Consider the following 14,275-nt stretch of genomic DNA (forward strand, 5'->3'; position numbering starts at 1 on the left):
AGACCTCCTGGGTAAAGTTTGCACTCACGTTCTGTCTCAGCCTCTGGTGGCATTTTGGAAATCATGCCAGTCCTGCACCCACCTGGTCTCAACTCAGAGAGGAGGGTGTTGGGCTGGCAGCAGCTCAGGGGTGCATCCAGCCAAACCTGGCACCTTCTCCTCACCCCCAACACAGAGAGGCTTCTCTCTCAGCATCTCTAGTTGCGGAGCTGAGTCTTTTTCTTCTTTCCTCCTTCTCCTTTTTGCAGGCTGCTTATCAGCATTTTTCAAAGCAGCAAAGACATTTTCTGGGCACAAAGGACCCACGCAGTAACACTTCTTGCAGCAGTTCAGATGTCTGCCTGCCTCTGACAACCCACACCGACACCTTCCCAGAGCTGTCAGCTCCACAACGGGTTAAAACCAAACCACAACAAACAGGGAACACAGGGAAAAAAAAAACACCACAAGAGTTCCTCCGACTTCCCCATTCGGAGCAAAACACCCCAACCCCACGGCGCAGGATGGATTTGGGGCACCGGGAAGGGAGCCCTGCATGAGTTTTGCCCCATTGCTGCTTTGCCGGGGAGGCAGCGGCATGGCTGGGGGATATCGGGGCTGGAAATCTGCTTGGACAGGGAAAGCTGCTCCAGTCATTTGCACCCAGCAAAGGTGACAAGCGAAAGAAGCACCGCAATTACTCCATGGCTCTGCTGCAATCGCACTGTGACCAAACGCAACAGACCCGGCAAAGCAACCCTCCCTCCACGCAAAAGAATAAATAAATAAGCCTCCATTACTCATGCCAAACCTTGCTGCATTTAACTGCCAGCATAAAGGATTCCACCTCTTCTCCGCTCAACTCCCACTGGCAACTCGCTCTGGGGGCTGCGTTTCCCTAAATGCTCACATTTCAATTAGCATAAGAATAATGAAACGGCTCGGAGTTCATCTCGCCCAAAAAAAAAAAATGTACTGCAAAATACGGAGCTCAGATTGGAAGCGATGGGGATGGGTTTGCTGGTTTAGTTTTTTTTTGGTTGGCTTTTTTTTTTTTTTTTTATCCACGCACACAGGGAGGCACGGCGTGATGGATTCGGGAGGAGATCCGTTCCTTTCAGACGGGAATAACGTGGGCTTCGCTACTTGGAGTTGATTTTCCTGATAAACAACGCGCAAACAAACGCGAAGTGCCCAAGCGCTGCTCCCAGCGCTCCCCCCGCACGAAGCCCCTCGCAGCACCGCAGCTGCAGGGCGAAAGCGACGGGACTTCGGTACCCAGGGATGCGGTTCGGTACCCAGGGATGCTGTGCACCGTTCTGCTTCTCTTCCCCCCTCCTCCCCCCCTCTCCCCTCTCCAACCCCAAGCCTTAATAAGGCGAAAGCACAGATTCCACAGCCACGCGCAGCCTGGCCACGAAAGGCAGCGTTGCTGCGGTGGGTGAAGAAGTGACACGCTAATTAGATCCAAAGTCTGGGGGGAAAAAAAGAGCAAACGGCTCCGAACGCGCTTTCCTTGCCCGATTTGGGTATGTGTGGCGGTGTGTGGCTCTGCCGTGCCGCTCTCCCCCCTCCCTCCGCAGAAGCAAACAGTTAAAGGAAGCAGCAGCTTTAGCATCTTCGCCTGCTGTTCTCTCCCGCTAAGGAATCAAATCCCATTTACTTCATTCCTTTTAAGCCTTGGCCAAACTGTTGCTGGGCTTGGTTTTTGATATATTTTTTTTTGGTGGTTTTTTTTTTTTCCCCGATGGGATAAGGGGAAAAACCCGATCGTTGTCCTCCGCAGGGAGAGCGGGGCTGGCACGGGGCGAGCGATGGCACAGCGCTGAGGGCAGCGGAGCCCGGCACACGGGAGAGCAGCCCACTTACATGGAAGTGATGTTCCTTGAGATGTCCGTGATATTGATGCTCGTGTTGCCATTGCTGCTGCCTGAATCCTGCCCTTCCAAGAGAGGGAAGAGGTTCCCATCATCCGGTTTCTTGCAATTGATGTCTGTCTTGCTGCAAAGACAATTAGCAGGGCAAGCCAGCACCGAAAGCAGATAGTCTCCCCAAATGCTCCAGAGCAAAAATACCCTCCAGAAAGTGCACTTGGTAGGGCAAAGAGAGACATCCATCTCCGATTGCTGTTCTAAAAAAGAGGAGGAGGAGGAAAGGGGGGACGGAGGGAGGGGAAGGGGGGGTAAGGGGGGAAGGAAACAAAGACAGAGGGAGGAAAAAAAAAAAAAAAAAAAAAAAAGGAGGAAAAAAAAAACCACACACAACAAAACCTTCAAGCGATCAGACGCAAAAATCCTCCAGCAGATGAAATCATGCTGGCAGCTGGCTCGGTAATCCCGCTAGGGCAGCGGCAGCGGGCGGGGATGCATGCTGGCCCGGCCGCCCGCCGCTCCCCGCAGCCGCTCCGGAGGATCGCGACGGGGAAATAAATAAATAAGGAAAACCGGTGCGAAAGTCACCAAGTCCCACCTACTGGGCAGAATTAAAATTGACACACCTGCAAAAAAAACACAGCGAGGGAAACGGGGAGAGGAGGAGAAGGAGAAGGAGGAGGAGGGGGGGGGGATGAGATCCCCCTTCCCATCGCTTTCCCTCCCCCGGGCTGGGCAGCCCTGCTGCAGGGCACAAAAAGGAGGAGGAGGAAGAGGAGGAGGAAGGCTCGACAGAGCGAGCCGGGCTCTGTGCTCTCCGCTCTTCGCAATAAAAAGGATTCCCCACCCCCTCCCTCTCCGCCAAAATCAATCCGAGGGAAAGGAGGGGGAAGGGGGAAAAACCCACCCCAGCAACGCTGGAGCCAGAGGAGGAAAAGTTGCAGCGGGGGTTAAATTTGTGCCGGGGGAGACAGCTCCGGCTTTCTCCGACTCTTTGGAGGAGGACGATGCTGCTTTTTGCTTGGGTGTTTCCCACCTCTCCCCCCCCCCCACCCCGCCCCACCACTGCAATCCGGACAGAAAGGGTGGAGAGGAAAGAGAGATCGGATGGGACTGGTGTGGATTACAGCGATTTAAATATATATATATATATACATTCTATTTTCTTTAGATCAGACGGCTTTTTTTTTCTTTTTTTTTTTCGCCTGGAGAGCACCCAGGAAGGACTTTCTAGAAAAGACACAGATGCACACACACACACACACAGATACACACACACACCCCTGCGAGGCGCAGTGGGGGCACGGTGGGCTGCAGGAGGTGCGGGGTCAGCGCTCCTTCCTCCCCCCTCCTCCCCCCCCGCTCTTCCTCCCTTTCTCCTGCAGCAGATTCTGCAATCAGACATGCAAAAATAATAATAAAAAAAAATAAAAATAATAATTTAAAAAAATCCCCACCACAACCCGTTCCTGAAAGAGGAAGACTGAAGTGTTGAAAAGGCTGAGCTCAGAGCGCCGAAATGGCATCAGGAGAGCAGTGAGCGCGAGCTGAACAGCAGAGCGAATTAAGATGCATGGTGCATTTTTGGCAAGCACAAACCCAAGCAGATCACAGCACTGCTTAATTTGCTCGGCTTTTCTACAGTGCTTTTCTGCATGCCTTTTTTTCTTTTTTTCCTCCCCCCCCCCCCCCGTAGTTTCACATCTCTGCTCCTCTGCACGGAGGCATCAGTGCTAAGGGGACGATGCATGGGAGAAGGGAGGAATTACAGGTGTTGGGCTCTGAATATTTCAAGGGTCTGCTTCTGCCATTCTGAGTGAAAAGGCAGACAAATCTCTGCAGGGGCTGAACAGACACCTCTAGGGACTTGCAAGTGCAACATGCCCACCTGTAGCCCTGCTCATGGGAGCTGGTCCCAGCAGGGCTCACGTACCTGTAACTCCTCACCAGCTGCATGCTCCCATATCACAGGTCTGGAGATGCCAGAGTGGGGCACAAGAATTCAATCTTGCTCCTATGGGTACTTCTGGAGGGAAAAACAGATCCATAAACCTCCCCCAAAGAATCAAAGCACATAGTGAATAAATACCCAGGTTGGAGGGCAAGCTCCTCCTCCAGCCCCATTTCTGAAGAACACCTGGATCTCTGGTGAACCCCACACCACAGGTTAATGGGGGTTAACAGAACTAGAGGAGGAACTGCCTGATTGGTTTTTTTGCTCCCTGCCTCAGTTTCCCCATCCATGGTAGAGAGATGCCATTCTGTGTCATATCACAGATCGCTACAGAGAAGCACTGCCTTTCCATTCCCTCATACATCTCCCAGTCTATGGAACCTCTCTGTCCCCTCTACCCTCCTTCCTTGTTACACCCAAAAACCAGCATCCCATCCAGGTGCTGCACGGCACAGGAGGCCAGGACACTCCACAACCTGAAGAACCAGTGCTTGCTTGGGAGCAGGGCTCCCTTCATCCTGGAGGTCACAGCCTCGTGGCACTTGGCATCACACCTGCACGTGTGAAACCTTTTTAGGGTCCACTGCATCTGCCAGGCCGAGCATCCATGTCCTCCCCCAGGTGGAAGGGGATGCTCAGTGAGGCCACCGCTGCTTCAGGTCCCAAAGGAGATGGGATCATTGGCAGTGGGACTGTGCCATCCCTGCCTCCATCCTTCACTCCTGCTCCTGTTGGAAGAGGGAGGCTGGAGCGGGGTGTGAGTGATGGGGCTGTCAGCACGCAGAGATGGTATCTCGAGCGGAGGCCTTGCCGTTATTGCTCTGAGGGATGCTGGCAAATTGCTCTTTCAAGAAGCATCTCCATGAAGGATGAAATCAGCTCCTCCTGCAAGAGCTCTCTCCAGTGGGGCCAGGCTGCAGCTCCTTCCCCCTGGGTTTGGGGCCCTCCAGCAGACCGCTCTGCACTCCAAACCAGCTCCTTCACCTGCATTTCTGTGCTTCACAACTTCTTTTAGCACCGTGCTTCCAGGCTGCCTTTCCCTTGGGGACAACCTGCCAAGGATCCATGCCGGTAAATGCCACCACCCCTTATCATGGCCACAATGTGCCCCTCAGCTCCTGGAGCAAAAGGTCCTTCGGGGCAGGACCATACAGACCCCATAACCCCATATCTGCTCAGTCATCCCCAGCTCTGCTGTCTGATCTCTGTATTGATCCGTTCAGTCCTGCACCGCCCCGCTGCCTCTTACCAGCACAGCACTCGCTGGAAATGATGAGCTGATGTTTTTCTGGCCCCCTCTCACCCAGGGTGATGTGTAAGGCTGCGTGTAGCAGGACTGCTATGCAAGTCTTGGTTACTGAAGTATGGGAGAACCACCGCTTCCATGGGGCAGCCTGAAGGATAGCATAAGGACAGTCATAGACAGAGAATGGCTTAGCTTGGAGGGGACATTAAACACCATCTAGTTCCAACCCTCTGCCATGGACAGTTGATTGGGGATTGATCAGCTGCCCAGGGCCCCATCCAACCTGACCTCAAATGCTAGTGCCTAACCAAGTGCCTAACCAAGACCTAAAGGTACCTAGCAAAGTTTATTTGAGCAGAATTATCAAACATTTCTAAGAGAAAACATTCTCAGGTGAGGGCTAGAAAGACACTGCTGTCACAAAGATAATGAATATTGCTGTGCTAATATTCACGGCTATAACCTGAACCAGTTTCCCACCTGGGCAGGTTCTGAATTAATGACCAGGGGAAAGGTGTAGTCATGGATGCAGTATCCTGGGAGAACGGCTGCAGTGGCCAAAGAGGAAAAATGAAGAAGACAGAAATAAAGGTCTTAGAAAGATCGGGGAATAAGAAGGACAAGCCGACATCACGGCTCCTGTGAGCTCACACAGCATCTTTCCAGCACCACCAAAGCTCCCCAGCGCAGCCACACCAGAGGAGTCCCAGCGCAGACAGGAGCTGCGGGTGTGCTGCGAGCAGATAAAGAGAATGATGGCCCGGCATTGTTCTGCTAACGGCCTGCCATCAAAGTGTCTCCTGGGTGCCTTTCTGCTCAAAGCCAGGCCAGACTTTGGTGTTGAAAGGATGTATGGCCCCATCCAAGCATCTCCCGGGCAGGTGATGGCCTGCAAATCTGCAGGGGAAAGGGCTGCGGCCCCAAAAGGGCATCATTTGAGAAATCTCTGTTACCTCTCTCACCCCAAGCATGGGTTGAGCCATTGGCTGCTTGAAATGGTTTCCTGGTTCAGAGGGGGAATTGTGAAAGCCTGAATTTACCTAAGGCACAGAATCACAGAATCATAGCTTGGCTTTGGTTGGAGGAGGTCTTAAAGCCCACCCAACTCCACCCCCCTGCCACGGGCTGGGTGCCCCCACCAGCTCAGGCTGCCCAGAGCCCCATCCAACCTGGCCTTGAGCACCTTCAGGGATGGGGAACCAACAGCTCTGGCAGCCTGCATCTCCTCATCCTATGATGGCTGCAGGTGAGACAGCCTCTCTCCACCCACCACAGCCTCATAGAGGAAGAGCAGACCATGCCAAACCCAAAGGGGTCATGACCATGGCTCACCCAAAATACATTTAGTTTAGCAGGCACCACTCCTAAACACTTTTCTAGAGAAAATCAAGTGAATGCTTCCCCTCAGCAGCTGCTAGGGTTGGTGTTTTCTTGTATTGATGCTCTCCAACATCACACAAAAGCTGGAGCTCCTGGAGCATGAGGTGACAGGCTAATAGCTGGGCTGTCCTCACCGGGTGCTGCCACACTTGTTTCTCAACATCAGTTTTCCAGAGTCATTAACAATCACGCTAATGTGTAGCATCTAATCTCTCCCCACATGGGGATGACAGCAGCTGAGGCTCAGTGGCATAATTGTGTTTTGATCCCTCATGCCAGACTTCCTCTGCACATGCTGGGAGCTGACGGCACCCTGCAGGAGGGGGTCTGGCTGCTAGAAACCATCACCCACAGGTTCAGGGTGGGATTTGGGATGGGTTGGGGTTCTGAGGCATCTTGGCCGTTCCCACTGTGCTGGGTTTATGGGATCAACCTGTGAGCCTCCAGGATGCACAGTTGGGCTAGTTGGGATGGAGAGGCGCTGCCTTCAAGGCTGGGCAGATGGTTGAGGATTCGGTCCTCGGTCCCCTTGAGCTGTTGGGGAATCAAAGGCTGGAGCCTGGCATGTGAGCTGTGGCCCCTGTCCTGCCAAAGTGTCTGCAATCAACAAATCAATAATTAAGGGAGGATGTACATTATCCCTTGAACTGACTCCAGGTAGAGTTTCATTTAAACCTTTTGGAAGGGGCTGCAAGGGGTCTGGGACTGCAGGAGAATGGGGTGGGGTGAGAGAAGCATTCATCTCAGCCCCAGCTCCAACACCACATCAGCATCACCAGCATCACCAAAGTGAGGTGGTGCATCACGGCCCCGTCCTGTGTGATGGTGCATCATGGCCTTTGATGAGCCACAGATCTGCCTTTTGAGGTGAGCAAAGGCTCTTGTTGCCTGCACAGAAAACAATGGGGAGATTCTCTTCTCCCTGGCCATATGACAGTCTTGCTCTCTCACTTGCTGTCTTGTTCCTTCTCCTGTTGTGTCCCTTATTAAAGATCACTGCTCTCCTAAAAACAACCCTACTAACGTCACACTTGCCTGCCAAAGCTCACTATGTCAAAACAACATTCCCATCTCCTGTTCAGTTCCATTCCTACAGCCTAAGAGAACAAAGTCAGGTCATTTTTGTTGCAGTAACACACCAGAGCTCCCAGATCTGGTGCTCACCTGAGGCATGGCACTGCAGGGCTGTGGGACACACTCCCACAGTTGGAAGGCAGATGACAACAGCAAGCCTTGAAGATGCAGTGCCATTTTGCTCCCCATAGTGTTGTCTGCATCATCCCTGCCCCACCATTGTAATACCTACATGGAAAAGACAAAGCCCAAGATCTCCAAAAGCAAATTAATCTTTGTTTTATAGAAAGGACTAAATGCCCCACATCTTTTAGCCCATTGCCAAGCAATTCCCAGCACTGAGCACTTCCCACCATCGGGGAGGCTCTTCCCATCCTTACCAAAAAAGATCTGGCTACCCTGATTTATGCGTACTGCATATCCGAGCCGGTTTGCCACACACCTCTGTGCTGGGGTTGGTGCTGGAAGCCATACAGGAGCATCAGCTAATGTGAAACACAACCCACCTCTCAGCCAGGGCAGTCCCAGGAGCCCATCTTCCCATTCTCCCCTCCACTGGCTCAGCACCCGCTCCCACTGCCAGGCGAGGCTGCAGGCTGCGACAGCCAAACCCATCAGCAGCATCAGGCAGAGCGCTGCCAGCCCTGCTCTTCCCCCAGAGCTGGGGAGATTTGGGAAGCCCTGGGAGGGATGGAGGCAGCCCTCTGCCATCCACTGCGGCACTTCTCGAGCTCCACTCAGACCAAGAGCTCAAACAGCTGAATTTTCTTCCAGCAAAGAGTTTCCATTATGAGGAGGTGTCAATGGAACGCTTGTGATGCAGTTCAGCTGAGTAAAATAAATAAAAGTAACTAATGACTCCAATTAATTATTAAAGGATCGCTTTCTTTTTGCAAATACACAGAAGACTGCACCCAGCTGAAATCTAGAGATGGCCCCTAGAGCTGAAATGGGCATAAAATGGCACCGGGTAACAGCGATAGGATGAGAGATGATGGCTTTAAGTTGCATCAGGGGAGGTTCACGTTGGATATTAGGCAGAATTTCTCCCTGGAGGAGTGGTGAGGCACTGGCATAGGCTGCTCAGGGAGGTGGTAGAGTCCCTGGAGGTGTTCAAGAACTGGGGGAATGTGGCTTTTAGTAACATGGTTTAGTGGGCTGGGGAAGGAAAGGCCACAGAGATGGAAGGGGATGAGGCTCGGTGAGAATCCTGGATATTAGGAACTCCAAGGGAAAGGAACGAACAAGTGCCAAATGGTGAAGGATAAAATCAATATGGAGAGAGCTGTTATTTAAGCTTCTGAGCTCCGGGGTATTACAAACGTTGGAGAGCAATGAAATAAAAATGATACATAAAGTGACAACATCATCATGTCTCTGTAACTGACGCCCTTAGCAGCTGTTTGGTCGGAACAACAGAAGTAAATCCAAATCTGCGCCTGCTGCCCAGGGCTGTCTGGCACTCCTAGGGGGGCACTTTGTGATCAGAGAGAGAGGAAATTACTGGGTATTTTTGCCAACCAGATCATTTTTAACCTCCTTTGGTCACCGTGCCCTGAAGCCTGGAGGACCACCGTGGGAGCTGCCCACCCCAAAGGCAGCCTGCCGCTTTTGGGAGAGGATGGGCCTTTCTGGAATGGAGGAGATCCCATGAGGACACTCTGAACCCCTGGGCACAGGATGCTGCCATGGACAGCTTTTGCCCCTTGCAAAATGCCATTCACTGCACTGTACAGGTGATGCCAGGGACAGATCCAGTAAACCCTGAAATGTTAGGCTGGCTTGCAGGGTGTCCTTCCTCTTGTTGCCTTCAAGGCTTTCTGACACCCTCTTATCACCCTTCAAAGCGTCCCACACCAATACAAAGCAATAACATTTTCATTTCTCTCCTCATCAGTAGAGAACCAGGATTTTTTACAGCTCATTCTACCTCTTGATCATCTCCTACCCTATTGACCAGACCCTGAGCTTCTAGCCCCAGCCGTTCCCCAAGCAATTCTTTCTGCCAGACCCGGTGTGGGCCCTTCACAGCCCATGATGCACACCACTGAAGCATCCCTATTCCCTCAAAAGCTGAGAAGGTGCTGGGGGCTGCAGATGAGGAGCGAGTCCCAAAATTAACACCAAGCTTTTTAGGAGATGGAAGGACACTGTGGAGCTTAAAACCTGAACTGCAGGAGGACGCTGCTGCAAGGGGATTCGTACTGCCACCTTAGGGATAGCAAAAGAAATGCTAAACACAAGAGCAAGCGTGCTGGTTGCTTTTGAAAAGCATTTGGTGTTAAAAACCAGTTCCTGCAAGGCTGAGGCAGGAGTTTAACCTCCATGCAGTGAGGGATGCTCGGGAGGGCGAGTGTGTTAACCCCACTTACGGCTGCGCTCTGCAGCTGCTGCTGCATTAACCCAGCTCTGGGATTCCAGCACAGGCAGAAGCTTTTAGTGCAGCCACCACCACCACATGTTATGGGTTTGCTGGAGCAAAGAGGCAGCTTCCCACTCCCACCGCACCATTGATCCTCCTGAAGATGCTGCAGGATGCTCTGGCAGGCTCAGCAGGGAAAGAAGAGGTGCTGGGTCCAAACTGGTGGCACAGCCAGGGTGTCTGGCTGTGGGGCAATGGGGAAATGCCAGCTGTGGGCAGGGGAAGGGCCGACCAAACTGTATGGAGACAAGGAGTGGACAGATGCACTTTTCTCCTTGCTCATGCATGGAGATACCTGGCATGGTCTCCACCCCCTCTCTGCTCAAACTGCCTTCCCCAAGCTCATTCCTTGGGCTTTCTCCACCCTTTCTCACCATCATCCCATCCTGCAGCCCCAGCACAGCTTCTTGGGTCTACCCCATAGAGCTTTGTTCTCTTCCCACATTCATCCCTGCTCCCAGTTCCCAGCAGCAGTGGAAATGGGGAAGGAAAAGGGGTTGGGTCTTTTTTTGGAAAATTATATTCTCAGAAGGCAAAATGATGTGCTTGGAGAGAATACTGAGACAGCAAGGATGCAAGGATGAGGCACTGACAGATCTGGTTTAGTGGGCACGGTGATGACGGGTTTCATGGTTGGACTAGGTAATTTTGGAGGACTTTGACAAACCTTCATGATTCTGTGGTTCTGTGATTCTGTGAAGGGAGATACTGGCTGTGTGGGATGGGATGGGATGGGATGGGACAGGATGGGATGGGATGAGATGGGATGGGGTGGGATGGGATGGGGTGGGATGGGGTGGGATGGGGTGGGATGGGATGGGGTGGGATGGGGTGGGATGGGGTGGGATGGGATGGGGTGGGATGGGGTGGGGTGGGACAGACAGGATAGATGGATGGATGGGTTGAGATGGGATGGGGTGGATGTGATGTATTAGACAGATGGGATGGATGCAATGGATGGGATGGAGTGAATATGATGGACGGATGGATGGATGGGGTGGATACGACTGATGGATGGAATGAGGAGGATGCACTGGATAGATGGATGGGATGGGAAGCTCAGGTGCTGCAGGGCAGGGCAAAGAGTTGGCTCTGTCTGGATCCAGCATTTGGGAAGGATCAGGGCAGCACTTTACTAGGCACAGAGCTTCTGAAAGCCCCACCCAGACAGTGAATGTGCACCAGTAGTAGAGAAAGAGAGAATGCCTTCAAAAAATCAGTGTTTTTCTTCTCTCTGCTTCCCTGATGCTTTTCTGCTTTTGAGGAGAGTTGGAAGGGCTGTGCTGCAGCCACGACCACAGTCCAACCCACAGAGATCTCCCAGCCTCACCAGCATTCCTGGGTTCAAATCCTTCCCTACTCCTCTGAGCCCTCATCTCCTGCTGCTGCACAGCTCCTGCACACGACCCCAGCCAGAGATGCAGCACAGAACATCTCCAGGGTGGGCGGTTACACTGCGCTTCGCCCACTGGAGATGTTAGGAGTAGGGAAAAAGAAAGGGGAGAAAAAATAGAAGCAGAAAAATAGCTCCCAGGCTTTGCCTTGCAGAGCAACACAGGAAAAAGGAAGATTCAGGCGGATGGCAGGAGAGCTTGGGTAGCCCAGGAGGGGTCATCTTCCTGTTGGGTGCACAGGGAACTGCCAAGGAACTTGCCAAATTGAAGGCTCCCCATCAGCAGCAGGTTAAGGCAGGTTTCCTTGGATACAGGGAGCATTCCAGCTGTTCAGCAAATGGCCAACAGAAAACCCAAGCTTTGCTGTACAAAACAGGCAGGGATTTCTGCCACTTTCTCCTGGCTGCTGTGGAGAGAGCAGGGGATCCACGGGCTGGGTATCAATCGCTGACCGAGGGGCTCCCACTGCAGGGAGGATGCTGGGATGCACGTATGTGTATGTGCACACTTGTCTCACACTGATTTTAGGGCTGGTCCTCTGCTACGTTCTCATCTCTAATGAGTGGTTGACGGAGCTCTGGCCTGAGCTCGGTGGATCTGTGCTGATGACTAACATTCATTACCACTAATTTAGTGACAAGCGGAGGGGAGAGGGTGCATCTGGCCAACACAAGGGATGCTCTCACATCTGCATTTGCCCAGCTGTGAGGATGAGCATAGTCCTACAAGCAGGCACACAGCTGGGATGTGGCAGGCTGTGTGCTACAGCTGTCCAACCTGCAGCAATGGAAGGATTGCTCCAAATAATTAAGCAACAGGATCTGGGAGAAGCCTTGTGATGAGATGTGATGTGCAGATCTGTTTATCACTGAAAATGTGGGTTGCAAACAGCTCCTACAGGAAAAACATGATTGAAGAAAGAAACTCATGGCTAACAGAAGGGAGAGAAGGCTCTTTCACTGTCATCTGATCTTCATGCTCACCCTGCAAGCCTTGTCTCCAAACTCTGCAAGATGTCAAGCAACACCAAGACCCACAGGCGGGTGTGGAACCAGTGATAGCCCTGGGCAAGGTCCCCAAAACAAAGCCAATGTCACAATTTTTAAATTGGGGATGCTTCTATCTGGGTAGAGGGCAAAGGTGCACTGCTGTATGTGCCCCTGCCAGATGCGCAGTTCACACAGTGCAGCAATTCCTGGAGCAGTGACAGGGATCCCTGCTCTGGTTCTCCCAGGCATTTTTCAGTTTTGCTACATCTTCCCCTTCACTTCATCAAGCCATCATTAGGCAAAGGCTCAAAGATGACACCAGCAGCAACACAAGGGAAAGCAAAGCTTCCACGTCAATGCACATGACTTGACAATGCAAACAGCTTGAGATAGACGGTGCTGAAGTATATATTATTAAACAGCAGTAAATGAATGAGTTTCCCGTACTAGCCTGGTGGGTGAGGGCTGGAGGATTCAGGAAAGACCCAGGGAGCTGACAGCCTGAATTGCTCCCTTCTCAGTCTCTACTGAGCGGCTTGTTTGCCCTGACTGTTTGAAATTGATTCAATTAAGATTCCTAGCGCATTCAGGTATAATAAAATAGGGACAATTAGACCTAATAAAACTCAAGTAGCCGTGTTTGACCCTCCTTGTTCCTCTTGTTCCTTATGCAAGATCATGAGAGGCCAGGGCGTGCCTGAAGGATTCAGTGTGAGGGATCAGCCAAGATTTTCTAATCTGAACAGTCCCAGATGTCCAAAACCTACAAAGGATAAGAACCATAGAATCATCAAATCATAGAATCCCAAGGTTGAAAGGACCTACAGGATCATCTAGTCCAACCAGACAACAAGCTGCCATTCCTGCAATGATCCAGCAATCAGCCCAGATGCAGAGATGGCCAAAGTTGGGTGGGTTGGGAAAGCTGGAGAGCCATTAATAGGAAACATGCAGACAGTATTAAATAGGGTCTCCGTGGTTAAGGACAGATTCCAGCTGAAATACTGAAGTTAGACGTAAAGGAAGTACTTGGCTCCATTGAAAAAAACTGGGAGCTCACCATGCCTCTGAGCACCAAATAACTTACAGGGATTCCATAGTGTTCACCTCCTAAAGACTGGCCCTGGTGAGAGCTGGCAGCAAGGCACTGCCAGTGCTGACAGTCACTAAAAAAGAGGGAGATGGAAATAAAAGCAACAGGGAATGCCTTACAAAGGCCCCATAACAGTCTGGGTGCTGTGCCACGTCTGCATGTCCACACTTCCAGCAACTGCATCGCTGGAGGAAGGAGCAGACCACTGAGTGATCACCTCCCAGACACCACCTGGGATCACCTCTTTCAAACAGGGTCTCTTGTGCACACAGCAAGGGCAGCCAGGCTACACGCCATGTTTAAGGCAGGGCTTAGGACCTGGGAAGTTGGAAGGAGTGTTCTGCAGTTCTTCCCCAGCACTGCATGAAGAGCATGTGGTTATGAGCATGGCCATCAATGAACCACAAAGCCTTTTAGCATCCATTATTTGCAACTGCTGCTGAGCAAACAAATGAGACCACATCAGTCACTGGGCCCATCCCCTGATGAAAGCAGTTCATATCAGCCATGCCTCCCCCCTAGGTAGGAAGAATAACTGACCCTGAGAGAGCGTGATGTAAACCCATCCCCCTTTCCCTTCTGTCGGTTTGTTAAGAAGGGACAAAACTCCCTCCTGCTCTCACGTTCCCTTCAGGGTGTCACCATAGACCACATCTTCTTCCTTGTGTCAGCAGAGTGGCTCCCACTCGCAAGGTGGGTTTGATAGATGTGCACATCTCCCATCATGCTCCTATCTGAAGCAAAGAACAGCCCATGTGGAAGAATTGGAGCTCCCATCATGGGTACCAATGCTTAGAGACCAGATCCATCAGTCCCGAAGAATGAGCTGAAAAAGGAGCACTCCTTTCCACAAAATTGTAGAAGGCTGAACTA

General features: G+C 51.8%; 1 protein-coding gene across 6 annotated transcripts in view; it reads right to left on the reverse strand.

Moving 5' to 3' along the window:
- Window positions 1–2,831, reverse strand: part of NTRK3 (neurotrophic receptor tyrosine kinase 3) — a 182,366-nt gene extending 179,535 nt beyond the window's left edge. For 2 of the 6 annotated variants that reach the window (XM_052672168.1, XM_052672169.1), the window contains exon 1: window positions 1,849–2,234. In XM_052672168.1, the coding sequence (XP_052528128.1) occupies window positions 1,849–2,096 (248 nt within the window). In that variant the 5' untranslated portion in view covers window positions 2,097–2,234. The other 4 variants (XM_052672170.1, XM_052672167.1, XM_052672172.1 and 1 more) reach the window with 4 other exon arrangements.
- Window positions 2,832–14,275: the final 11,444 nt, after the last annotated feature.

Source organism: Tympanuchus pallidicinctus, unplaced genomic scaffold (genome assembly GCF_026119805.1).
Source record: "Tympanuchus pallidicinctus isolate F22 unplaced genomic scaffold, pur_lepc_1.0 scaffold12, whole genome shotgun sequence".
NCBI lineage: Eukaryota > Metazoa > Chordata > Aves > Galliformes > Phasianidae > Tympanuchus > Tympanuchus pallidicinctus.